This window comes from Piliocolobus tephrosceles, chromosome 2, assembly GCF_002776525.5.
Source record: "Piliocolobus tephrosceles isolate RC106 chromosome 2, ASM277652v3, whole genome shotgun sequence".
NCBI classification, from domain to species: domain Eukaryota; kingdom Metazoa; phylum Chordata; class Mammalia; order Primates; family Cercopithecidae; genus Piliocolobus; species Piliocolobus tephrosceles.
The window spans coordinates 176,992,704-177,019,258 of NC_045435.1; the positions used below are offsets into that span (position 1 = coordinate 176,992,704).

The 26,555-nt window shown below is 39.2% G+C and overlaps 1 protein-coding gene across 3 annotated transcripts in view; it reads left to right on the forward strand.

Annotated features, from left to right (window-relative positions):
- VEPH1 (ventricular zone expressed PH domain containing 1) overlaps positions 1 to 26,555 on the forward strand; it is a 232,380-nt gene that overhangs the window by 84,526 nt on the left and 121,299 nt on the right. For all 3 annotated transcript variants that reach the window (XM_023223372.2, XM_023223373.2, XM_023223371.1), the window contains exon 6: positions 5,028 to 5,237. In XM_023223372.2, coding sequence (XP_023079140.1) covers positions 5,028 to 5,237 — 210 coding nt within the window. The remainder of the gene's footprint in view (positions 1 to 5,027; positions 5,238 to 26,555) is intronic.

Here is a 26,555-nt window from a genome sequence, read left to right on the forward strand (position 1 = left end):
GTCAGGTTTGTTGAAGATCAAATGATTGTAAATGTGCAGTCTTATTTCTGAGATCTCTGTTCTGTTCCATTGGTCTGTGTGTCTGTTTTTGTACTGGTACTCTGCTGTTTTGGTACTGTAGGCTTGCAGTTTAGTATGAGGTTGGGTAGTATAATGCCTCCAGTTTTATTCTTTTTACTTAGGATTGTCTTGGCTATTTGGGCTCTTCTTTGGTTCCAAATGAATTTTAAAATAGTTTTTTCTAATTCTGTGAAGGTCAGTGGTAGTTTAATAAGAATAGCATTGAATCTATAAATTGCTTTGGACAGTATGGCCATTTTCACAATATTGATTCTTCCTATCCATGACCATGGAATGTTTTTCCATTTGTTTGTGTCCTCTCTGATTTTCTTGAGCAGTGGTTTGTAGTTCTCCTTGAAGAGGTCCTTCACTTCTCTTGTTAGTGTATTCCAAGGTATTTTATTCTCTTTGTAGCAATTGTGAATGGGAATTTATTCATGATTTGGCTCTTTGCTTGCCTGCTGTTGGTATATAGGAATGCTAGTGATTTTTGCATATTGATTTTGTATCCTGAGACTTTAATTGCTCAAAAAATTTATTCTTTACATAAGATTTGAAATGTTATTGCTATAAATTAAGTTATGGCACTGTATTCAGGTGGCCATATCCTCAAGGTGCACATGGTCTGGGAGATGTATCCATAAAACTTCAATGACAAAATGCCAAACTCGTAAATAGACTGCTATGGGGGCACAGAAGAGGAAGTGACTAATTCTACCCAGGAAAAACCAGGGAATTCAGGGCTGAGGCCCTATGCTGGGCTACTTGGTTTAGAGCATTCTGTTTGGGCCCTTCTTTACTTGCACCCTCAGTTCCCATCTACTCTTTAGCCCACTAAACTCAATTCAGGTAACTGAGACCTTGGAATTCCTTTCCCAGGTATCTCAAACCTGCTTCCAGGACTTGTGAATACTTGGTCCTTGGGTCTGTTCTCCTGAGAACAAGCCATGCCAACAGTTGACCCCATATTCTTGAGAGGTAGCCTAGAAGAGCTTGCATGTGTGGACTGGGGTGTTCACATGCAGGGCAAAGCCAGGGTTGGAAATAGAAGAGAAGGTATGGGACAAGGAATGGGGACTGGGAGACATCTCTCCTTATTTTCTCTCCAGAGGTCAAACATTCTAAATTTAAATCAAGCATCACAGATTGTTAGAAAGGCACATTTGTCAGGGAGGAGGATAGAACATTTTATATAGCAGCTGAGTATTTGTGGTGTGAAGGACTCTGCTTGTACCCTAGTGTCAGGTCCTGCGTGTGTTAGGGTGGGTGGAGAGAAGATTTCCCAGAAGTAGAGATTTGAGATCGAATTTGAAACTACAAGATTTCTCTCTGTGTTCAAGCCAGTGTGGGTGATCAGTGCCATGTAACTGGGTCATGGGGGAAGAGTCTGCAGATAGGCCCATCAAAAAAGACACCGGAGTCTGGAATACCATGGCACTGGAATTTTGGCCATGGGCCATGAGAAATTTTTGAAAGTCTCTAAGAGAAACCTGAGGTGATCAGATCGGAGTTTGAGGGCTATGAGTCTGGTGGCAGTGAGGAGCCTGAACAGAAGGGAGAGAGATTTGAGGCAACAAGGCCAGTTTGGTAGCTTTTTCAGCTGTCCATTGTTTACAGCCTGAACAAAGTCCATGTCAGCTTGCTCTCTGGAGCCAGAATCTTATTCTTAGTTGCTACTTGGCTCTCAGTGAAGCCCACCATTCCCTGCATCAGGAAGGCAGCTCTCAATGAGGAAGCACTGAAGACACCAGCCTAAGGAAATGCCCTATGTTTGGAAAATAAAATTCCTTCTAATCCAAGAATAATCTATCTAAAACCCAAAGCAGACTTGTCTCTCATGTGTGGATAAACTTCAAGAAATATCTATCTTTTCTATCATTATCGTAATGAACTTTAGGCTATTCGGAATTCAGAGTAAAAAATATCAACTTTTGTTGAATTTGTAAAATTGTTATTATTTAATTTACATTGTTCAGGGCTTCTCTTCCCTTGCTCTTTCTGTGGATTCAACTATGCCCACGTGTATGTATTTGCCTTGAGCGTCTTTCTTTCTCTTTCTGTCTTCTTTCTTTTCTTTTCTTTCTTTCTTCCTTTCTTTCTTTCCTTCTTTTTCTTTCTTTCTTTTTCTTTCTTTCTTTCTCTTTCTCCTTCCATCCTTCCTTCCATCCGTTTCCTTTCTTCCTTCCTTCCTCTCTTCCTTCTTTCTTTCTCTTTCTTTCTTTCTTTCTTTCTTTCTTTCTTTCTTTCTTTCTTTCTTTCTTTCCTTTCTCTCTTTCTCTTCCTTCCTTCACTTCTTCTTTTTCTTTCCTTCTTAATTGTTCTTTATGGGACAACAGCTAAAACCCATGCTGTGTAGCTTGGGACGTATTGCTGAAGTTTAAATTTTAGAGTAAAAGTGGCATGAGAGAAGCACATGTCACAAAGACCTTGGTGTTCAGGAAACAGGACCTGAAGAGTAAGGACTGGGAAATGAAACTTTATAGAATGGGGCAGGAAATGTGCAAGCATTTTTCATTGCTAAAAACATGAGGTTAAGTATGTTGCCCTGACCTGGAGCAGCTGGCTGACACTTCTGCCATATATGCCAGGGACCTCGCATGGCTTCTCCTGAAGAAGATACAATTGCTTCCTAATGCACAGGCAGCATTTCTAGAACTGTGCATTCGTATATGCTATTTACCAGAATCTAGCCCTATTCTTTCCTCAAAAAGTACTGGATATGAATCTGAAGTGTAAATCTCTCTATAGGATAATTTTAGTTATCTAGAAACTTTCTTCTTTTATGTTCTTGTTAGTTGTTTTGTAGTAATACATGACAGTATATGTTTAAACATTGTGTACAACTCTTTACTATGGGGTGGGGGAGATGTTTTGTTCAGATGTCACTCTATACAAATTAGACTTATCTTCCTTTGATTTGTTGCTCAAAAACTTACTAACTCACCTTCTGGATAAGCTCTGTGTAAGGCATTAGGTATCCAATGGTGTACAAGAATGGGATGATGCTTATCCTTGTGGAGCTCTCAATCCAGCCTGAAAGGCATCTAGAGCAGCAGTAAGAAGGAATTATGTGAAGGATGTGCTCAGGGCCATTTAGGGTACAGTGGGAGCTTTCACAAGGGCACTAGAGCCTGAGAAGGAAAAGGAGAGGAGCTGAGGGAGGTTTCTTAAGGAAATAACAGTTCATCTGAGGCCTCAAGAATGATCAGGAGCTACTCAAGCAAAATAGGGGCAACATGAATTCCAGGCAGAACAGATCACATGAGTAAAATCCCAGATGCAAAAGAAAATTTCTCAAGTTAAGAATTTTTTTAAAAAATTCATCATAGTTGATGTGTGATAGGTAGTGGAATCTGGACTGGGGGAAGGTGGACCAAGTGGACAAGGGACTGAATGTGGGAAGATGGATAGGAGTCAGGTATGAAAAAAAGGGCAAGTGACCGTAGGGTTTTAAGGCAGGAAAAAACACCACTGTGGCTAAATCTGAGAAGAGATTGGATGGGCAAGACTGAAGGCAGGGAGACCTGTTAGGAGGCTGTTGGAATAACCCATGTGTGGGATGCCTGGGTCAGGGATCTCAGCTCCATGTCCCCCTGAAAGAGACCTTCCCTGACCCTTTGCCTCAATTAGGGCCCTGGGACAGTCTCTCACAGAGCCCTACATTTTCCCTACATGGGATTTATTAAAATTATAATTGTTCATTTCTGATGTGATTATTTCTTTTACCGAATGTCTCCTTTACTAAACAGTGAATCTGGTCAGACTTATTGCTATCCCCATCACCTACAGCTTGCAAATAGGAAAGACTCAGTCAGTATTTGTGAATGAGTGAATGAATGGATGAATATAAAGAGAAGGGAGTGGACAAATCTGTGGGATTCTTGGGTATTGGAATCAACAGGACTTGGTGATTGCTTGGATAACAGCTGCTGGTAAGAGAGAAACAGTTTCTAGTTTGAGTAGCCAGGTGGATAATGGTGTAATTTATGGGAAAAGGAGGCACTTAGAGCCAGAAGAGGTGGTGGGAGAAGCAGGTTTTTGGCAGGGGGTGGATTATGAGTTCAACTTTGGGCAGATGGTGCTGTGTATCAGATCTGGTTTTAATAGCGGAAGCTACATTTAAAGTCTACCCTACTCAAAAAATGACAAATCAATAAAGTAAATCAAACACAAACAAAATAAACAAATAAAGCAGAAATATGGATGGGCAACTCTGTTTCACTTTCGTTGTTCAGCTTCCCACAGGTTTCCCTTTCTAATTCTTCTATTTTAGCAAACAAAACAATTCTTTAAATTATCAGTATGTGACATATTACCATAGTGTCTTTATTCCACCAAAGAGTTCCATTTTCTTGGATAAATTTCACCTTTACATTCATATAAGCATTAAGAATCAAGAAAAAAATTAAGATATGAGACTATGGTATAAATCATTTTGCTTTAATAGTTTTATCTTATTATTACATTTTTGTGATCACAATGGAAAATTGAAGAAAATGTGGGAGATCTTTTCTGCTTTCATATTTTTATTTATTAAACATTTCTAAACTGGATTTCTCCATTTAAAGGCTTTGATTAAAGTCAACAAGGATCTCCTACCTACTTAAATTGTCCTTTAAATTGCAGCTTTCATGGTGGTTGGAGGAAATGTACTATTCCCAATGAGGAAATAACACATCGAAATTTGACTTATGAATAGCAACACTGAAGCATTATTTTAAACTTCACTCTTCAACAGTAAGGCACAGATTAAAAGAAACAGGAACTAAAGGCTCTGAAGATTTTATTGTAAATTTTAAATTCTAAACTTGGGAGATTTGACTGAGTACCAGTGACGGTAATAGTCCCAGAATGTGTTGAATTCAGGTTTAATACAAAAAAATTTTGCTTTCAAAATTAATTGCAATTTAATTAACTTTTCTTTTTCTTCCTTCTTTCTTCCCTCCTCCTCCCCCCTCTCTTTATAGGTAGTTCAGAAGTGTATTCCTTTCCTAATTGGGCATTTGAAGGATTCAACCCATAATGACATCATCCTAAACATCCTAATAGAGATAGCAGGCTATGAGCCAGTGGCTTTGAATGGTTTTCTTCCAATGCTGAAAGAGGTTGGTGAGAGATTCCCCTACCTCATTGGACAGATGGCAAGGATTTATGGAGCTGTTGGGCATGTGGATGAAGTAAGTTTGTTTTTTTTCTCTCCATTCCCCTGAATTGCACTGGCGCTTAATCCAACCTATTTAATCTATTGGAGCTTTATGACATACAAATATTTCCTGGGATTTCTGGGAGTTCCAATTTATCTTTCAATCCTTTTACATGGGCAATGGCCTCTGAGTCAAGTAGCAGGGTTATATGGAAGGTTTAGGAAGTAAGTCTTTTATTACTGCTGTGTCACCTGTAGAAGGAGGGTTAAAATGGAGAGAGCACCGAAAGATTCAAGACCACTTTGCAGTAACAACAACCAATAAAAGAGCTGTATCTCATTTCAGGTTGAATTTCTCTTAACCCAGGAGACCATCAGTAAGCACAGAATTAGATTTCATAGACTACCCTTTAATGAGAGCCTGTAGCTATCATGTCAATAAGTGCCTGGGTTCAGAATGTTTTCAGTCCTCTGACTGATGTTATTTGGGAGAGTGAAATAAACGTTTGTGGATGTTTAAAAGTACTAGGCTAAATATTTGCATAATGGCATCTTTCAGTAGGGACAACAGGATGCCATCAGAGTTTATGGGGATTAAGCAATTAAGAAAGTTTTCAGAAATTCAAGTTTCAAAGACATGCATGTCTCTCTGATGATTTTATGTTGGGATTTAGGATTTTTATATTTTAAAATAAAAACAAATCTATAATTGACTGAGAGCTTTTCCTTGAACCTATTTATATATAATATAATTAGCTATTCAATAAATATAAAATTATCCAACTTTTAAAAGGAATTTCATATGTCATTAAGTTCAATCCCTTGATTCTGCATAGGATAAAATTTAAAAACAGAAACGTTATGTGACTTACCCAAACTCAGACTGAGTTAGTAACCCAGTTAGAATTAGATCTTTGGTATCTTCGGCATCCATTTTGGAATTTTTGTCTTAAAATGCATCTTTGGTGCTGTTTGATTATATTTCTTCTCAGAGTTATGGTGAACCCCTTGAGTCCTGCCTGGCTTCCTCCTGGTCGAGGCTCTTTCTACTCTAGCTTTCCAGAGGAGGGCAGGAGAACTGAGTTCCCAAGCCTGCACCTGTCAACGTGAGGATGGATCTTGAAAGGGGATTTCTCTGGTGTAGATGTATTCTTAGTATAATCCCTTTCTGTGCACTGCTGTTGGGAATGCCTCGCCACACTCTGCCTTCTGTTAATGTTTTCCCCACCTGTCACCTTTTCTGCCAAGAGAACCCACTGGTATGCCCGAGTGTTATTAGGCCAGCTTCGTCTGACAGCTGTTTAACTGAATCTGCTGACCTTGCAGATCTTTGCAAGGACCAAAAAATTCAACCTCTGAGGTGTGAGGCCCTGGAATCTTTAAAAAGTAAAGTCTTTCTGCATTTTCATGGTAATTCTTTTTGTCAGAAATGATTCATTAATGTATAGTAATGCACATTGGTGTTGACTAACCTCCCATGGAAAATGTAATCTGTGAAAAACAAAAAGCAGTAGCTACATGCAGTCTAACCACATGCAATTATGTCACTGTCAGTTTGGCTGAACTAAGGCTGTATCCATCTATTCTTGCACTGCTATAAAGAAATAGCTGGGACTAAGTAATTTATAAAGAAAAGAGGCTTAATTGGCTTGCACTTCCAAAGGCTGCAACAGGAAGCATGATGCTGGCATCTGCTCAGCTTTTGGGGAGGCCTCAGGAAAACCTACAATCGTGGTGGAAGGCAGAGGGGAGGAAGGCACCTCATGGCCAGAGCAGGAGGAAGAGAGAATGGGGAGGTGCTGCACCAGATCTCATGAGCACTCACTCACTCTCATTAGAGCAGCAGTGAGGGGGAAATCCACCCCTGTGATCCAGTCACCTCCCACCAGGCCTCACCTCCAACACTGAGGATTGCAATTCGACATGAGATTTGGGTGCAACACAGATCCAAACCATATCAAAGGCTAACCTGAAAGAGAACAGTTCATTTGGTGACATTTGTGTGACTCTCGGTGGGTACTAGGAGAAGGAGAGTTGGGTCTAAATAACTTGAGGAATAAATTATTTTAGAATTCAAATTTGTTTGCTTTTTTCCCCAAAACAAACAAATCTTTCTGGTGGTTCTGATTCACCCCCCACCCCAGACCCACAGCAGAGAACAGTTGTAGATCAGATAGTTACCAAGTGTATCTGGATATCAGGGTTATGTGAGGAGCTTTAAAACAATGTCAGTCTTGGACCCCATAGAATGCCTACTAAGTCATAATCTCCTGAAAAGAGAACCAGAAGTCTGGATTTACAGGAACCTCTGTCAGGGTAATTCTGATGCAGCTATTTGTGGATCAGTATTTGGGAACTCCAGACAGAGAATATTTAAAGTGCTTTTTCTGTTAGATTTAGAATCAGGCCTTGCCCATCACCCATCATGCTGCCCTCCTCTAGCAAGCTATTGCTAATCAATTTAATAATTTTCTAGACTATTGATATAGCAGTTTAGAGTAGGCTTGGCTAAGAGTAACACAAAAATCCAAAACCACAGTAATTTAAACAAAGATAGATATCTGATTTTCTTATACATAAAGAAATCTAGAAGGCAATCTCTCTCAGAGACTCAGAGACTCAGGCTCCTTCTACCTTATTGCTCTACCATTCCTGAGTGCACCAGAAAGCAATAGCTTCTGTCTCATGGTCCAAGATGACACTGTCTCCACCCATCACGTCAGTCTTTCAGCCAGCAGGAAGGGAGAGGGGGAGAAGGAATCTTTCAGGCCGTCACACACGACCTTTTGTTTACAATCCATTAGCTAAATAGAATAAAGCTGAATATGACCATATGTAGCTGCAAGGGAGACTGGAGCATGTCACCCGGATTTGGGTGGTCCCATGCCCAGTTAAACAGGGGAAAAAGGCAGAAAGAATGATGAAGAACAAACAACTGTTGCTGTTGCAGGTGGTCAGTTCATTTCACATCTGTGGATCTGTTTTCTCTCCTCAAAAATTAATGACTTTACACTGGATCACCTCCTTTATGGTCTGATATTATTTGATTCCATTATTCCATTTTATTTGGGACCAGTCTAATAAAATTACCTATAAATGTCAGGCAGGCTCCTTTGCTCAGAAATAATGCTCTTTCTTGATTATGTGTAATGCCTGAAATATTACTGTAAGAAAGTTATTTTAGCTGTAAGGAATGCTAAAGTTCAGATGTCCCGAGAATAAGTATAGTAATCTAAGCAGCTAGTAACAGTGTAATTTGAGTAAATTTGTCCAATTTTCTAAATAAAACCTTGTGGAGCAATATTTCTAAAGACCAAAAACAATAGGCAAGATAAGCATGTATGTATATCTCTACCCAGCCTCTTTCCAAAATGAAACAAGAAGTTCCTGACGTACACTGAGAGGTGGGCATGAAGGCAGATGACCACTATGGAGTCTTGGGTACCAAAGTGAAAGGAAATGTCAGTAAAGAAAGAAAGGCAAAAACTGCCCTGGAAAAGCCCCATCACTTTCTATGTGGAAAGCTTGTTCTATGGGGAGACAATGAAACATGAGACCATATAAGGCATGGGGATTTTTGGGATGCTTATAAGAGAGCCACAGGACCCTTGTGACCTCTAGCCCTAGGGTCATCTCCCTTATCGTATTCTGTTCTCATCTAAAAATTGATTCCGTTTGAAATTTTTCTCTTTGACACCAAAGTAGTCCTTTCAGTTGGGTTTTGGGGGTTCAAACTGTCAGATAATTTTATTTCCAGGATTTAAAAGATTTTGGAAATATGGAAAAGCCAATCCAACTTTGAGATCCTGCTCCAACTTTTATAATATACAATCTATGACTGATCAGAGCATACTGACTGATTAGAGCATATAATATACAATCTATGACTGATCAGAGCATACCTCCTTTGTTTCCTGGTTTCCAGCAAACTCCATGGTTTGATCTTTAAGAAGAGCAGAGTCTCCTGAGGGTTTGCAATCCTCAGTCCAGAATTTGGCCATGGGGGCAGAGACAGCCTGGAATCACACAAGTTATTAATTGGCTTCACCTTCTGTGCTTGCATGAAGCCAGGTGTAAGAACTGCAGGGCTGGCTACTGGGAACTGACCGGGTGTGCCTGTCTTTCAAATGAGCGCCCATCTGGGTGAGCAGACTGTTTTCAACAGCTTGATAGCAGCATCACAATTTTTCCATCTGTATTACATTCGGCAGAGAAGAGTTGTATATATAAAACAAAAACCAAAATCCTACAGATTGTTATTTTCTCTGTCTCCCAGATTAACTCAGGGATCTTTTTTTGCCCAGACTTAAATAGAGCCATGTTTGATAGTCATATAGTGCTTATGTCACTGTGGAGGACATGAATGACTCACAGAACACTTCCAGGGCAGAGAAATTTGCCTCTGGGAGAACCGATCAATTGTTGCCCTTGAGGTACACCTTTCAGTAAAGATCTATCCAGTTCTTTAGAATGCCAGGATTTACTCCATTTCTCTGGTATGCTCAGTTGAAGTAAATTCATAAATAAGAAATAGTATTTGATTAAATATGTCCAAAACACAGCAAAAATACATGGGTCCTTTTGTCTTTCTCAAATGAGAAAGTTGCAGTAGAAACCTTTCAGACAACAGCAGAAATGACTTCTTAGTAGCACCTAAGGGTTCATTCCCCAAACATACATCCAGCAGTTTATATAAAACACTTAACACAGTGCCTGGCATATTAATAAATGCTTGATGGATTTCAACCAACAGCAATAAAGTAACAGCAGCAATATAATAAACAAAACCTGCCTAGCTGGAGAGGTCAACGAGAGAGGGAAAAATACAAGCGTGATCGTACTTCCTCACACAAAGTCTTCTGTGGTCTCTTCCACTGCCTGTGGGATATTATGCGAACTCCTTGGCATGGCCCCAGCTTCCTTCTATAGCTTCACCTCTTACCTGTCAAGTCCACTTCATTCCCCTACATTCTGACTATTCAGGATTTTACACCCTTCCCTGAACACCCTTTACTCTGACATACATTGAGATCTTCACAGCTTATTCTGCCTGGATAGATTTTACTCCCTTCTCCTACTTATCTTACATGACCCAGCTCAAATGTTGCCTCCTCTGTGAGTTCTTCCCAGTCCCCTTAGACAAAATTAGTCACTCCCAGTCTATACTTCCATAGTAATTTGGTTGTACCTCAAATGTGTCATGGTTGTATCTCAATTATGTCATGCTGCAATTTGCAGGTTCATGTCTTTTTCTCCTCCCTATGTCTCTCAGCTTCCAGAGGAAATAAATATTATCAAATCCATCTGAATTCACCTGTGGCCATAAGACTGAATGAGTACTTGAGAGTATTGGTAATTAATAATTTGAGGATTTATTTCTCACTTGAACTTTGATTCCATCAAGTATCTATCTACTTATTCTAGATGACATAATTATAACTTAAGAGAGAGGAGGAGGAAATATTAGTGTGGAGAGGGCTGTTTATTTCTGAGCTTATACAATCTATTTCTGATATCTAGCAGGTGAAAGATGAGAATAAAGTTGACAGGGGAATATGGAGTCATTATACAACAAATATGTGATGAGCCAAGGCCGTCCATAATGGCTGCTAGGAGGTGACATAAGTGAAAGATGATTCTGAGTGGATTATAAAGAGATTTTCATATATGAGGCCTCAGCAGGCTGCAAATTGGTTGAAGTACAGCTCCAAGAAGGAGCACTCACCACTGTAGACAGAGCAGTGATCACCACCAAGGAACTGTCTGTGCAAGAATCCATTACATGAATTAATTTGCTTATGATGAGGGCAAAAGTAACATGGTGACTAAGAGGGTGGGCTCAGAGTCAGCCTGCCTTGATTTCAGTCCTGACTCAGTCACTCACCAGTTATGGGCAACTTATATCACCTCTCTTGACTCAGCTTCCTCCTCTGTAAAATGGGAATATTATTCACCTCTTAGGTTTGTTGTGAGGATTTAATGAGGTAACGCATGTGGAACAGTATTTCACAAATAGTAAACATTTAATAAAGGTCAACACTTTATTACTTTACTCACCATTGTCCAGGGCTTTCTCATTGCATTTATTTGTATACAGGCTAAAACTTGACCCTAACAGACTGAAATTAGGTAGATGAAAACTAGGGAAATGGCTTACCTTGCCTCTGCTTCTCCAAGGAAAGCAGCTGAATGGGTAGGCATATGTGGGACCAGTCAAAATCAGAACACAGAATTGGAATGAGGCACTGTAGACAACTACAGGTATCATTAAAGGGGGAAGGCATAGCTGGCTACGCAATTTTTTCTTTTTTAGGAAATAACTGGTGTATGTAGATTTTTATTCCTCAGGGTGGAATGTATATCTGTTTTACATTTGTATCACAGACCACCATTCATGGGAGAAATAAGGATAACAAAAATAATAAAGCCTCATTTTGTAAAACTTCATAATTTAAAATAGGCCTTGTTTCTCGGGCCACTGGAAGTACATTGCTTTCCATAAAGGGTACGTGGTCCCCACCTCCCCAGCTATATAAACAGCTCAAATAAGTTTGCAGCAATTTTTTAAAAACTCTTAAACTAAATATGAAGTGGTTTAAGTTAAACCCAAACTAGGTTGATGTTTCTTGTCCATGGAGGACTGAAATAGAATGTTTGTTTCCCCTTTAGATGGTTTTACTTTTTCATTATTTTCTTCCCTAATTAGGCTCTCTTAGCCATGCAAGTGGTCTCAGCTCACCTGTTAGGTATTATCGTTATTATAACCCTCTTTCCTAACATGGGTCAACTTGGAAAAGAGAACACTTTAGGAATGGCATTGATTTTTTTTTGAGAGGCCAACTTAAATTCATGTATCTTTCCATATATTTAAGCCTCAAATAAGTGAACTGATACAAATTTTAGTTTAATAGTCATCTTTACTTTACTTTAGGGTCTGGTCTCATTAGAAAGCACATATCAGTATGTAGCATGCACTCCATCACCATGCCCCTCCTCTGTGCCAGATCTACAAGGCAGTAGACCTAGTGGTGGAAACAGAGGCGATATGCTTTAAATTTTTTTTTACAAATGATCTCATAGCACATGGAAGGATGCTATGGCCACTTGTTTTTCCTTCACTACAGACCAATAGGCCACATCTGTGAAGAATCAAATGGCATGCCCCCGAGTGCAGCCGCTGCCATCGTGTGTGTTAAATCCTGTGCCCTCTGCCTTGTTTTTCTAACTAGCTGGAATATGCTGGCCAAGCACCAGGGCGTGTTCATTACATCCTCTCTGGGCTCAGAGTCATGGACACTTTTCAAGTAAAGAAGTGACACACATCTTGCCCAGGTTGCATTTCTGTGACATCCGGCAGGCCTACAAAAACACTTTCAGGAGGAAAAGGAAAAGAATGACAAAGGCAGCTGAGAACCACATTACTGTCCTCATCCTGGCTGTTGAATAACATCCTGAGAAATGGGAGCTGGGTGGATGATTTACACCTTTAAATTATAATTCAAGACTAAAAAAAATCTGGGGACCATTCTACAAAAGGAAGGACCTGTGACTTAAAAGCACAATTTCCCCAGGGATGATAAACTTAGTTAAAACTTTGGTAGGTTCAATGACTTTGGGGAAATATTTTCTTAAGCCTTGGTTGGTACCAGTGGCTGCTACCTAATATTACAAACTTGTCATGAATTGGGGAAGGATTTTTTCCAAGGTGAAGACAGTTTTTATTTTTGTTTGTATTGTTAAAAAGGATACATGTTAATTGTAAATAATATTAATAATAAACCTCTTACAAAGTATAAGGAAAACAAAGGCAAACTTTGAGTCCATACAAAATATACTTTCAAATGAGAGTATTGATATTGCATATCCTCTCTCCCTCAGTGATATAGGGTGGAGCTGCTGATTCTTTCTGACTGTAAGACCCAGTACTGGTGATGGGGACACAGAGGAGAGAAAGACACAGTCCCTGACCTAGAGGTCTCACAATTGGGGATGAGGAAGATGTAAAGACAGACAATTGGAATTTAATTTGGTACTTGCTGTTACTGAATTTTGAACTGGACCAGGAAGGAAGGAACTAACCCCATGTGGGGGAGTTTTAGGAGAGCATTGTAAGTTTGGCTTGTAAGACGATAGGGTTATGTCAGGGGAAGAGGAGGAAGGTACCCATGGAGAAGTCATCGCATTCAATGGCAATCAGCCCGGAAAAGGCCTTGAGTCTTCTAGAAACCATGAAGGATTTCAAGTGCTTGGAGCCTAGGATGAGTAATGGAGAGGAGGGAGAGAGATGCGGCTGGACAGTGGGCTGGGGTCAGCTTATGAAAACTCCTTATTGATTAGCAGATAGTTCCTGTTTTCTACCTTCTCTCAGCGGATTCTAAGAACAGTACTTTATTTCATAGTGAAGATAAGTAAATGGAATCCTATGTACCTTAGTGTTCCCAAGAAACTAAAGAGCTGGTGAAAGGACAAACAGTTCCCAAAATACTTGCAAATGCAGAGTAGTAAATAATGTTACAAAAGTTACATGTTGCAAAAATTTTCAACAATGTCTTGTAATTATCAACTGTAATTTGGGCCAACTGACCAAATCCATAGAAGACCTGCAGTTCCCTGTGAGCTGGGACAGTTTGGCAAGTCCCAACTTGCCAAAGACATGGCTGCACATAGAAGGGGTGCCTGCGAGACCAGGATCAAACCCCAGAAATGGGCAGCCTGGTCCCTATAGACTTGATCTTCCTCTTTCCAGAGGAGGACGATCTGACTTTCCTACACTGGTGTCTGTGAGGGACGTAGGTGCCTGCCTCAAGAAAGGCAGGAAGCCACCACTTAGTAACTGCCCTTTCTAGCCATGAGCCTAACAAGTGAACAAATCTCAGATTCACCAGAAAGGACAGCTGGGCACTGGCATCAGGTGAGTTGAAGAGGACGAAGCAGTTGCTAATTCCAGCTCAAATCCTGATGCTCTTTTAAGATGATAGCAGGTCGTTGCCCTGCCTGTAACCCTCAGACTGAAATCACTTGACTTCTGACTATTTCCAACAGCTAATATTTGCATTTCTTTGCCTATGGCTTCCCCAACTTCAAAAACCATTCTGCTAACACACATGGCATATGCATATGTGATGAATGAATGCTGTCCCATGGCTCCTACAACCAGTGATGGGAGTTGGTGTTTTGTAAACTTCCAAAACTCCTTTACCCCTCAAATGAAATAAACTCTCCCTAGAATTTCCCTGGCTACTTTTTGAACTGTTTCCCTTCTCTTTCGCACTCTTCTATTCCAATATTGGTTTTCTGAAGTTTTCAAATAAATGATTTGCACTTAAATCATCTCAGGGTCTGTCTATTTCTAGGAACCCCAATCCAAGACAAAGACATTTCTAGAACTTTCCCAAGCCATTTCCATCTGCCCTGCTCTGAACATTTGAGAACATACATCTACAACACAGAGTTTAGCATCTGATTGTTTTCTGGTTGCATTTGCTTTTCATATATTTAGTGCATGAATACACACACTCCCAACCCACCATAAGCATTCTGAAGGAAGGAACCATACCTTACACCTCCTTGTGGCCCTGACACAACAGCCCCCTCCCCCTCTGCCAAGTAATTAGCTCATAGCAGGTGGCTCACAGGTACTTGCCAACTAACTGTTCCATAGAGACTGGGACTTCACTGACCATCAGTGTCTTGTACTAGTAGATGGCATCTGATGACATGGCAGGTTGTGTTTGAGAAGGCCACGAAAACTATCGACATTGGGTTCCAGTCAACAGTTATGGATACTGTTTTTCAGGATCTGTCGGTCTCCATCCCATATGGTCCCCAAAGTGTCCAGACCAGCAGCATTGAGTCTCACTCAGAAACTTAAATCAGAATCCATAATTTAACAAGATGCCCAGGTGGTGTGTATGCACATGAAAGTGTAAGTAGTACTGCTCCTGAGGATCCAGGCCCTACAGGATTTATCTGCTATAGAACCGGAGGGAGTCTAGACCTGCCCACATATATACATACATGCTTGATGTATATATGTTTCCAGACACACACACTGCTATACCCAATTTTCTTTGCAAGACCCACTTGTTTTTATGTAAATAATCAGTAACCTTTAACAGTCATAATCTTTAACAATGTCAGTATATACATGAAGTCAGGAAATACCATGGATTACCTATAATACAGTTTATGAATATTTATCACACACCTGCTGTATGCAAGGCACTGTATGCAAGTGCAAAGTTAAATAAAATTCAATCCCTCTGCTATAAAAAGGGGCTTTTTATTCACTTAGAAATGATCCGTTACTCACTTGAGCCCAGGAGTTCAAGGTAGTGAGCTATGATTGTGCCACTACACTCCAGTGGCACAATAAAAGAGAAGAAAAAAATAATCCTTTACTAGGCAAAAATTGTGATGCATTGACACTTTTGTGTAATATTCTTAGAATTCCTCACTCCATCCCCCCTCCTGTATAAAGGGAGAGGGTGTTCCTAAATAATGGTTCACATGGAATATCACAGGAGGATATGTATAAGTTTTTTCTATTGCTTAAGTACTTGTTTTTATTTTTAATGTTATTCAATGTTTTTGTAGCTCAAGCAGGATCTGAAAGTATTCCAAGGGCTCCCTGCAGGATTTGACACAAAGGTATTATCACTATGATGTAAAATTGTGTGTAACAATTGTACTCTCAAAATACATGAAGAGAGTACTTGAAAGTAGATGAATTTTGTTGCAAAGCCATGACTAACTATACTGTCTTGGAATTGTATTTACATTTCAGCCTTCTTCATTATTTATCAAAAAAGTTAAGCCTGAATTTATTTTGTAGTGAGTAGGGCTTAGGAACTTGGTACTTGTTTACATGAACTGAGCTGAAGTCCTCTAAGAAAATATGCATCTAACAGTTGGCTTAGCAGCAATACACTATCACACTAAAATGTTCACAGGTATAGATCATAATATTAACCAGAATGGTTGCTGTTATCTACGTGTATTCATGTAGATAACATGTAAGAAATTACACTGAGAGGCTATTTTGACATCAGTTTATTTCTTGCTAAGTAATAAAGTAAATGAAGAAATATTTGTTGCTTTTTAAGATTAATAAATATGAGACAAATAGAAAATAAATGTTTCCAGAACTGTTGATGAGTAAATGAAAAGTGGTCTGGGTAATATTTCCCAACCCTCAGTGAAGTATAGATCCTACAGAGGTCTAAACATCGAACAATTCACTCAGAAAATTAGAAAATAAACCTTTCTAACCATCTTGCTTCATTGAAATATTTATTTACTATGTGTGGTTGATTTTTTAAATCTCTGGATTAGACTAAACTCCTACTCCTATCTACATTTTCTCCAGCTCTTCCTTCTGCTGCCTTCTGCTTTAAGAGAGCAAATTTCCTTCAGCTGTAGGCAGCATTCTCCCACAATGAGGGTTCCTATTTCATTCAAATCTTCCTTTCTTCATCCAGAAGAGTTTCCAAAGCCTACCTTCTCCATGACAGCAACACATTTCTAAAGCACTGTTTGTCCACCAACTCCTTCTTGACTAGTAAATACAAAATAAAGGGGGGTAAGAGAGTGATAGAGGGGCAACAGCAAAAGTTACAAATGTTCCCTGAAGGAAACAATTCTACCTTCGCTCATCTTATGAAGTGAGAATAACCTCAAGGCAAGTTGCATGGATTTTAGCATCCCATACAATATACATAATAGGCACTAAAGATACAGTGAGGTGACTCTTCTGTTCATCTATTGAAAAGTGGCAAGATTAAACCACGCTTAAGATCTCAACACAACACTATTTAAAGTCCTAAACTGTTTTATTCTGTTTCCACTATTTACGTAAAGGGGAGCTCACAAATGAGTGGAAACAAATTTGGAAACTGATGGTTTTTCTCCAGGCAAGCATATTTCAGACTTTTTCTTTTGCAGACATCTTAACCAGGGGTATCTTCACAACCCCATTCTATTAACTGAAATTTGCTTCCATTCATTTATTCACTCGTTCATTCCCTGCTTACTTCTAGAAAGTAATTAAGGCAGTTCACAAGAAACACAGTTGCTGTGAAACCAAAAAAAAGAAAAGAAAAAAAGAAAATTAACTCAAGGAAAAATCCTTGAACTAAAAAAGGGAGTGTTGGAAGGATTGGTGGGTAAGGTACCAGAGAAATTATTACTATATCAAACTTTCCTTAGCTAAGGAAATCATCAACCCAAGGCAAGGTTTACACTTTCGCAAAATGCATTTTTCCATTTCATTCTTCCCTATAAGTAATGAAATAGTGCCCAAATCTTTCTGTCTAACCTGTATTTTGGGTGTTACATCTGAACTACCATGAATAAAACATCCTGGCTATTTGTTTTGAAACTAAGTAGGTGCAAAGAAAAATAGGCACCTTGCATCTAATTATCTAATGAGTAAATTATGTCAGGTAATGAGTAAATTATGGAAAGTTCAATTGTAACTGATGTATAGTTCAACCGAGTTAAATCTTACCATATTGTTCCTTTTTCCAATAAGCTGAAAGCATGTACTTTTTTCCTGGCAAAAAATTCAAATACAATCAGCCTCTCCTTTTATTTCTCTTTTCTTTCTTTTTGGACCCATAACAGGCATCATTCTTCAAAATGATTTCCATGATTGGGCCAGAAGGCCTGTGGTTACTTTTCTCTTTCACTCAGAGATTGCACCTCATTTACTAAACAGATATTGTGTAATTAAAGATGGGCTACTTCTTTGAGTTCTCTAGAAATTTTTCAATTCTAAAGTCCCCAATGGTCTTTCAAAAAGTTTGTTTAATTGAAGCAAAAGAAATAGAGGAGCCATTGTTCAGGATAATCAATGAGAGGTCATTTACATGAAGGGACTATGGCATGGTGGGAGAGGAAAATGTGGCTCAGTATAATTCATTCTGGGTCCCTTGAGCCCACACAAAAGATTTACCTTTAAGAGGCTAAGTTCCCAAGCCCCTAGTTTTTAGAGAGTAAATCCAAACTATAGAACCTCTAAATCGTTTATCAATTCATAAAATAATACTATGTTTGAAGCTAAAATTAGACAGACTTCTATAAGCTTTAGCATTCTGTAATTATTTGGGGGTCAATGCAACAACAACAAAAAATGCTGGAAAATAAACTCTTAGCACAAATAGAGGGGGATTTGGGTTTCTAAACACAGACGTGGCCACATTGAATGCTATTTGGGGAAACATAATTTGAAATTGAAAAAAATGTATTTGACAACAGACCATGTCAAGTTTTCTGCCCTTTAAAAAATTCAAACTAAAGACGTAGTTTATTGTCTCAAATAACGTAGCATAAAGTTAAGCCACCTCTCGTATCCTCTGATTTCTATTTTAAATCCTAAGTCAATTTCATTCAAACATCTTTTTGAGAAAGGTATACTATGTTCCACACTCAGCCTTAGCCATAATTGTTTTATAATTAAAAAATTATACCTTGCTTTTTTTCTCAAGGGTGGGTTTACTTTAGCATTCTGTGCCAAATGCATAGACCTGAACTAAATCCAACTTATCCTTAATTTTTAACATGATACAAAATGTAACATTCATATAAAACAAAGAATACATCTGTTTTCATCAGCTGTTTCTTAACTTTTATTACTGGGATTTATTTTTTAAAATTGTTTTGCCCAGACAGCTTTGTTTTTCTAAGCGTGATTTATTACTCTCCCATGAGCACACAAAAACTATGTGTTCCTGAATCAAAAATAATGAAGAATGGAAACGTATTCATTTTACAATTGACTAAATGATCATTTAAAATACATAAATATGTTTAAATTCTAATAGGGTTTTTTTTAATCAAAGGGTACAAAAATATATTCAATTACCCCAAGTTGATATACAGAAAAATTGAGACACAATCAAAAAATAAAAGAAAGAATTGAAGAAAGTGACTTTTGTAATGCTATTCTAAAAATCAGCTCAAGTTGGAGAATTATCTACATAAGAGAGAGATTAACAAGGTTTTTATTTATTTATTTTCTCCTTTGTTCCACAAAAAAATATTTCAGGCAGCTTGCTTCTTGATGTTCTGTTAAAAGATTATACAAGCTTTTGAATATGATTAACATTTGATGTCTACTTTCTTGGCAAGCATTTTACATGTATTTTATGCTAATATTTTAAGGCTAAAAGAGCATTTTCTTGTCTGTGTGGCATAATTTTTAAAGAATGAAATTTATTAATTGTCAAAATATCTTGAAATTTAAAGATTACTAGATAGCTTGACCTTTACTGGCTTCCCTACTTCAATAACAGCAAGTTTTTTGCAGAATTTAAAAGACTGTAACATTTTTACTCCAGAAATAGGAAAAGATTGAAAAAGATTGAGGAATAATTACAAAGAGAAAACGATATAAATATCTAGATTATTTAAAATAATGAGCTAAAGTTGGGTTCAGGTCACAAAGAAAATTTTAAGTTGTATAGTGTTTTGATGTAATCACATAACTGCTTTTAAAGGAGAAACTGGCTTTCTTGGTGAAATGTTGAACATATTTCAATTCTAGGTAAAGTCTTTTGCAGGTTACCAAAATACTGGCTCACATTTGCTTATATTGAGTTGGTTTTGGGGTGTTGGACATTTCTAGAACTTCCCAACCATTATCAATTCTCAAGATAAATTAACTGGGAAAAATTAAAGGGCTATATAGCTTCTAAAATGGCTGGTTTTCATTTTTGTGACAATTCAAATATTTTTGCATTCATGTTTAAGATTTTTGATACTCAAGTAATAATAACTAATGTTGATTTAACATTTCTGTATGACAGGCAATTTTTAACTCGCTCTTCTTCAACTCACTGAATTCTCACAACCTATGATGGTCAATATTAGGTGTCAACTTGACTGGATTGAGGGATCCCTAGATGGGTGGCAAAGTATTGTTTTTGGGTGTGTTGCTCTGGCCCATCTGTCGAGTGACCTGAAAGGCAGATAGTTTTGAGTGGAGCCCAGACCAGAAGTCTCTGCAACAGGTCTAAGCTACTGTGCAAGCCATATGACCCAGCAGATCTAGTGGTGCATGAGGTATCAGTGGCAGATAGGGATGCTGTTGGGAGCCTTTGGCAGGTCCTCATAGGTGAGTCATAGTGGAGCCCTTTAGGATTCTAGAGCAAGGCCCTACCATCTTCTGCAGATAACTCCTTTTTTTTTTTTTTTTCCTGAGTCTTGCTCTGTTGCCCAGCTAGAGTGCAGTGGCACAATCTCGGCTCACTGCAACCTCCACCTCCTGGGTTCAAACAGTTCTCCTGCCTCAGCTTCCTGAGTAGCTGGGACTACCGGCATGCATCACCATGCCCAGCTACTTTTTGTATTTTCAGTAGAAACAGTGTTTCACCATGTTGGCCAGGATGGTCTCGATCTCCTGACTGCATGATCCACCTGCCTCGGCCTCCCAAAGTGCTGGGATTACAGGCTTGAGCCACCACTCCTGGTTGATAACTCCTTTTGAGAGACAGCTTTGGCCTGCTACTGGACCTTGGTAGAAACTGAATATTTGACTACAGGTCACCAAGTTTCTATGTGACCTGAACTGCCTATCATGAACTGGGTACTTTCTGACCCATCAAGACATAAAATTGGGCATGCACTGCAGTATTCCATCATCAAATAGAAGTGGTGCATATGGGCCGGGCGCGGTGGCTCAAGCCTGTAATCCCAGCACTTTGGGAGGCCGAGACGGGCGGATCACAAGGTCAGGAGATCGAGACCATCCTGGCTAACACAGTGAAACCCCGTCTCTACTAAAAAATACAAAAAAAAAAAAAAACTAGCCGGGCGAGGTGGCGGGCGCCTGTAGTCCCAGCTGCTCGGGAGGCTGAGGCAGGAGAATGGCGTAAACCCGGGAGGCGGAGCTTGCAGTGAGCTGAGATCCGGCCACTGCGCTCCAGCCTGGGCGACATAGCGAGACTCCGTCTCAAAAAAAAAAAAAAAAAAAAAAAAAAAAAAAAAAAAAAAAAAAAAAGAAGTGGTGCATATGTGATCAGGGTTGAGCAGGTCCTGAGAACACAAGTAAGTTACATGAAGAAGTAGCTTAAATGCCCATGGTCTCCACTCCTGCTACCCTGCCTTCTGTCTCCCAGCCTCTACCTATGGCCTCATGGGGAGTTTTCTGTGATCAGTTAACAGAGGAAGAGGCTAGAGCATGGTTTACAGATGGCTCTGCACGATATGCGGCACCAACCAAAAGTAGACAGCTGCAGCACTACAGGACATCTCTGGGACATGCCTGAAGGACAGTGGTAAAGGAAAATCTTCCTAATGGGGAGAAATTCAAGCAATGCACATGGCTGTGCACTTTGCTTAAAAGAAGATGTGGCCAGACATGCAGTTATATACATGGGTTGAGCCAATGGTTTGGCTGGAAGGTCAGGGACTTGGAAGGAATATGATTAGAAAATTGGTGACACAGAACGATAGACAAGCAGAGTGCCAAATCATGAATGAAGTCCAATTCACAACTGCTAAAAAGAGAATAAAATACCTAGGAATACAGTTAACAAGGGAAGTGAAGGGCCTCTTCAAAGAGAACTACAAACCACTGTTCAAGGAAATCAGAGAGGACACAAACAAATGAAAAAGCATTCCATAGTCATTGACAGGAAGAATCAATATCATGAAAATGGCCATACTGCCTGAAGTAATTTATAGATTCAATGCTATTCCCACAAAACTACCATTAACATTCTTCACAGAATTAGAAAAAACTACTTTAAAATTCATATGGAACCAAAAAATAGCCCGTATAGCCAAGACAATCCTAAACAAAAAGAATATAGCTGGAGGAATCACGCTATCCAACTTCAAACTGTACTACAAGACTACAGTAACCAAAACAGCAGAGTACTGGTACAAAAACAGACACATAGACCAGTGGAACAGAATAGGGATCTCAGAAATAAGACTGCACATCTACAACCATCTGATCTTCAACAAACCTGACAAAAACAAGCAGTGGGGAAAAGATTCCCTATTTAATAAATTGTTCTGGGAGAAGCGGCCAGCCATATGCAGAAAATTGAAACTAGCCCCTTTCCTTATACAAAAATTAACTCAAGATGGATTAAAGACTTAAATGTAAAACCCAAAATGATCAAAATCCTAGAAGAAAATCTAGGCAATATCATTCAGGACGTAGTCATGGGCAAAGATTTCATGATGAAAATGTCAAAAGCAATTTCAACAAAAGCAAAAATGGACAAATGGGATCTAATCAAAGAGCTTCTGCACAGCAAAAGAAACTATCATCAGAGTGAACAGATAATCTACAGAATGGGAGAAGAGTTTTGCAATCTATCCATCTGACAAAAGTCTAACATCTAGAATTTATAAGGAACTTAAACAAATTTACAAGAAAAAAAAACTCCATTAAAAAGTGGGCAAAGAACATGAATAGCCACTTCTCAAAAGAAGACATACATCTGGTCAACAAACATATGAAAAAAAGCTCAACATCACTAATCATTAGAGAAATGCAAATCAAACCCACAATGAAATACCATCTCACACCAGTTAGAATGGCAATTATTAAAAAGTCAAGAAACAGCAGATGCTGGCAAGACTGTAGAGAAATAGGAACACTTTTATACTATTGGTGGGAATGTAAATTAGTTCATCCATTGTGGAAGACAGTGTGGTGATTCCTTAAAGACCTAGAGGCAGAAATACCATTTGACCCAGCAATCCCGTTACTGGGTATATAAAGAAAGGAATATAAATAATTCTGTTATAAAGATACATGCATGAGTATGTTCACTGCAGCACTATCCACAATAGCAAAGACAAGGAATCTACCCAAATGCCAATAAATGATAGACTGGATAAAGAAAATGTGGTACATATACACCATGGAATACTATGCAGCCATAAAAAGGAATGAGATCATGTCCTTTGCAGGGACATGGATGGAGCAGGAAGCCGTTATCCTCAGCAAACTAAAACAGGAACAGAAAATCAAACACCACATGTTCTCACTTATAAGTGGGAGCTGAACAATGAGAACACATGGACACAGGGAGGGGAACAACACACACTGGGGCCTGCAGTGGGGGTGTGGCAAGGGAGAGCATGAGGAAGAACAGATAATGCATGCTGGGCTTAATACCTAGGTGATGGGTTGATAGGTGCAGCCAAACACTATGGCACACATTTACCTATGTAACAAACCTGCACATCCTGCACATGTATCCCGCAACTTAAAATAAAATTAAATTAAAAAGAAAAGAAAATTGGTGACACAGAGAAGGAAACAACAAACACTGGGGTCTACTTGAGGCGGGAGGGTGGGAACAGGGAGAGGAGCAGAAAAGACAACTATTGGGTACTGGGCTTAATACCTCGGTGATGAAATAATATGTACAACAAACCCCAACGATACGTGTTTACCTATGTAACAAACCTTCACTTGCACCCCCAAACCTAAAATAAAAGTTAATAAAACAAAAAGAAAATTAGTGACAAAGAAATTTTGGGGAAGAGGTATGTGGATGGACCTCTCTGAGTGACCAAAAACTGTGAAGATATTTGTGTCCTCTGTGTGCGCTCAGTAAAGGGTGACCTTGGCAAGGAGGATTTTAATTATCAAGTGGATATGATGACCCACTCTGTTGACACCACTCAGGCTCTTTCCCCAGCCACTCCTGTCATCGCCCAATAGGCTTATGAACACAGTGGCCATGGTGTCAGAGAAGGAGGTTATTCATGGGCTCAGCATCATGTACTTCCATTCACAAAGGCTGACCTAGCTACTGCCATCACTGACTGCCAATCTGCCAGCAGCAGAGACCAACAATGAGCCCTCTATATGGCACTATTCCTTGGGGTGTTCAGCCAGCTACCTGTGGCAGTTTGATTACATTGTACCACTTCCATTATGGAAGGGACAGGGTTTTTTCTTACTGGGATACTCTTACTCAGGATATGGATTTGCCTCTCCTACATGCAATGCTTCCGCCAAGACTACCATCCATGGACTTGCAGAACTGCCTTGTCGACTGCCGTGGTATTACACATAGCATTGCTTTTCACCAAGGAACTCACTCTACAGACAGAAATGTAGCAATGCATTCATGATCATGGTATTCACTGGTCTTACCATGCTCCCCTTGATCCTGAGGCAGCTGGCTTGAGAGAACAATAGAATGGCTTTTTGAAGTCGTAATTACAATGCCAACCAGGTGACAATACTTTGCAGAACTGGGGAAAAGTTCTCCAGAAGGCTGTATATGCTCTGAATCAGCATCTAGTATGTGGTACTGTTTCTCCCATAGGTAGGATTCACAGGTCCAGGAATCAAGGGGTGGAAGTAGAAGTGACACCACTCACAATTACCCCTAGTGATCCACTAGCACCATTTTTGTTTCATATTCCCACAACATTATGTTCTGCCGGCCTAGAGGCCTTAGTTTCAGAGTGAGGTATGCTGCTCTCAAGATAGTAAGTTCTCATGACAGCTGGTTGTTTAAGTGTGTGGCACCTTCCCACCCTTGCTCCACTTTCACCACATGATCTACCTATTCCTGCTTTGCCTTCTACCATGAGTAAAAGCTCCCTGAGGCTTCCCACAGAAGCAGCTTGCAGAACTATGCTTCCTGAACAGCCTGCAGAACCATGAACCAATTAAACCTCTTTTCTTATAAATTACCCAGTCTGAGGTATTCTTTATAGCAATGCAAGAATGGACTAACACTCTATGAGTATTAGTCTCTATGAGTCAGATACTGTGATTAACTCCTTTTAATAAACTGAGCCATGCAAGGTTAAATAACTTGCCCAAGGTCCATGTCTAGTTAGCTACAGTGCCGGATTCAAACTTAGGAAAAAGCTTCTGAACTCACTTTATAAACAACCATATTATTGCACTTGCCTGCTCAGACAAACAAGGCACAGCTAGGAAGGCTTTACATGGTACTACTACCTTTTCATTCCTCGAAGGTAAAATTTGCCATGTAAATGTTTATCCAAAGAAAATCTTTCACATATATTGACATTTTGAACAGTCAACACTTTCCTTGCTAGTCCCTTACTCATCAATTCTACTTTGCATGCAGTAAGAAAGCCTGTTGAAACCCAAATGCCTGATCACATCTCTGGGATGGAGAAACTGAACCCATCGCTCAGACAGACCAGCTGAATCCAACAGAAGGGTGGTACTAGCAGGGTTTTAGTAGCTTTGTTTCAGTTGTGGTTCTGGATTTTCTAAAGTGGCTCTAAACCACCAGCCAATGAGAGTATTTGAGATTTTATTTTAAGGCTTAATATCTCAAGCTCTGAACAAACAACAAAACAGGACATAACAAAAGTCTTCCAATAGAATAAGACAATCATATACCAGCAGTAGATAGAAATATACCTCCTCCAGAGTGATGACCACTGGTTAAAAATGGCTTTTAAAACCTGATATTGGTTTCTCTGCAAGGGAAGTATGTAGAAGAAGAAAGAGGGGTGGGGGTAGGAAGGGGCTCACAGATGCTGCCAATGTTATTGATAATTTCCTGTTACATTACATATATTTATATACATTCTTTCATATGTAGTGTATATTCCATAATGTCAAAGAAAAATACAATCATCGAATATTTGCTATGTGCCAAATAGTATGCCAAATATGTATCTTTATAATAAAACATTCAGGCTGTACTAAGAAACTCATTTTTAAATTCACTGATATTTTTGGCATCATTAGATCATATTAAAAATAATGCTAATACTAACAATTCATTGATACCATTGTTTTATCACCTACTCTATGCTAGATACTTTACAATTATGTTTTCATTGTTCCTCACAACATCGTGAAGTAGTTTACGATGATAAATTTGGTAATAGCATATCCAACTAAAGCTGATTCAGAAGAAAAATATTTATTATCTCCTATAACAAGAAGCCTGGAAAATATGGTGGGTCCCCGGTTTGTTCAGAAGTTCCACAACATCATCAAGAACCTTGATAAGCTTCTTTCCATTCTCTTTCTACCATCATCAGTATATTTGAATTGGCTCCATAAACATACCCCTCACACTTGAAAAGATAGCTGCCCAGATCCAGGTAGTGCATATAGGTACAACAATGTCTGGTTAAGGAATAGGGATGTGTTCTTCCATCTCTTTTTATCTGGGAGGAAAACATTTTTCAGTAGTCTTCTACCCTAGAAAACTTCACATCAGGTCCAGTTGCCCAGATTAAATCACATACCCATGCCCTAGTTTAAAAGGAGCCTGAGAAATAGAATAGCTGTTTTCACTTTATAGCAGGCTGGGGGTTCTACTAATAAGAAAGAAGGGGATACAGTGAGATACAATTAGTGATAGGCAATCAA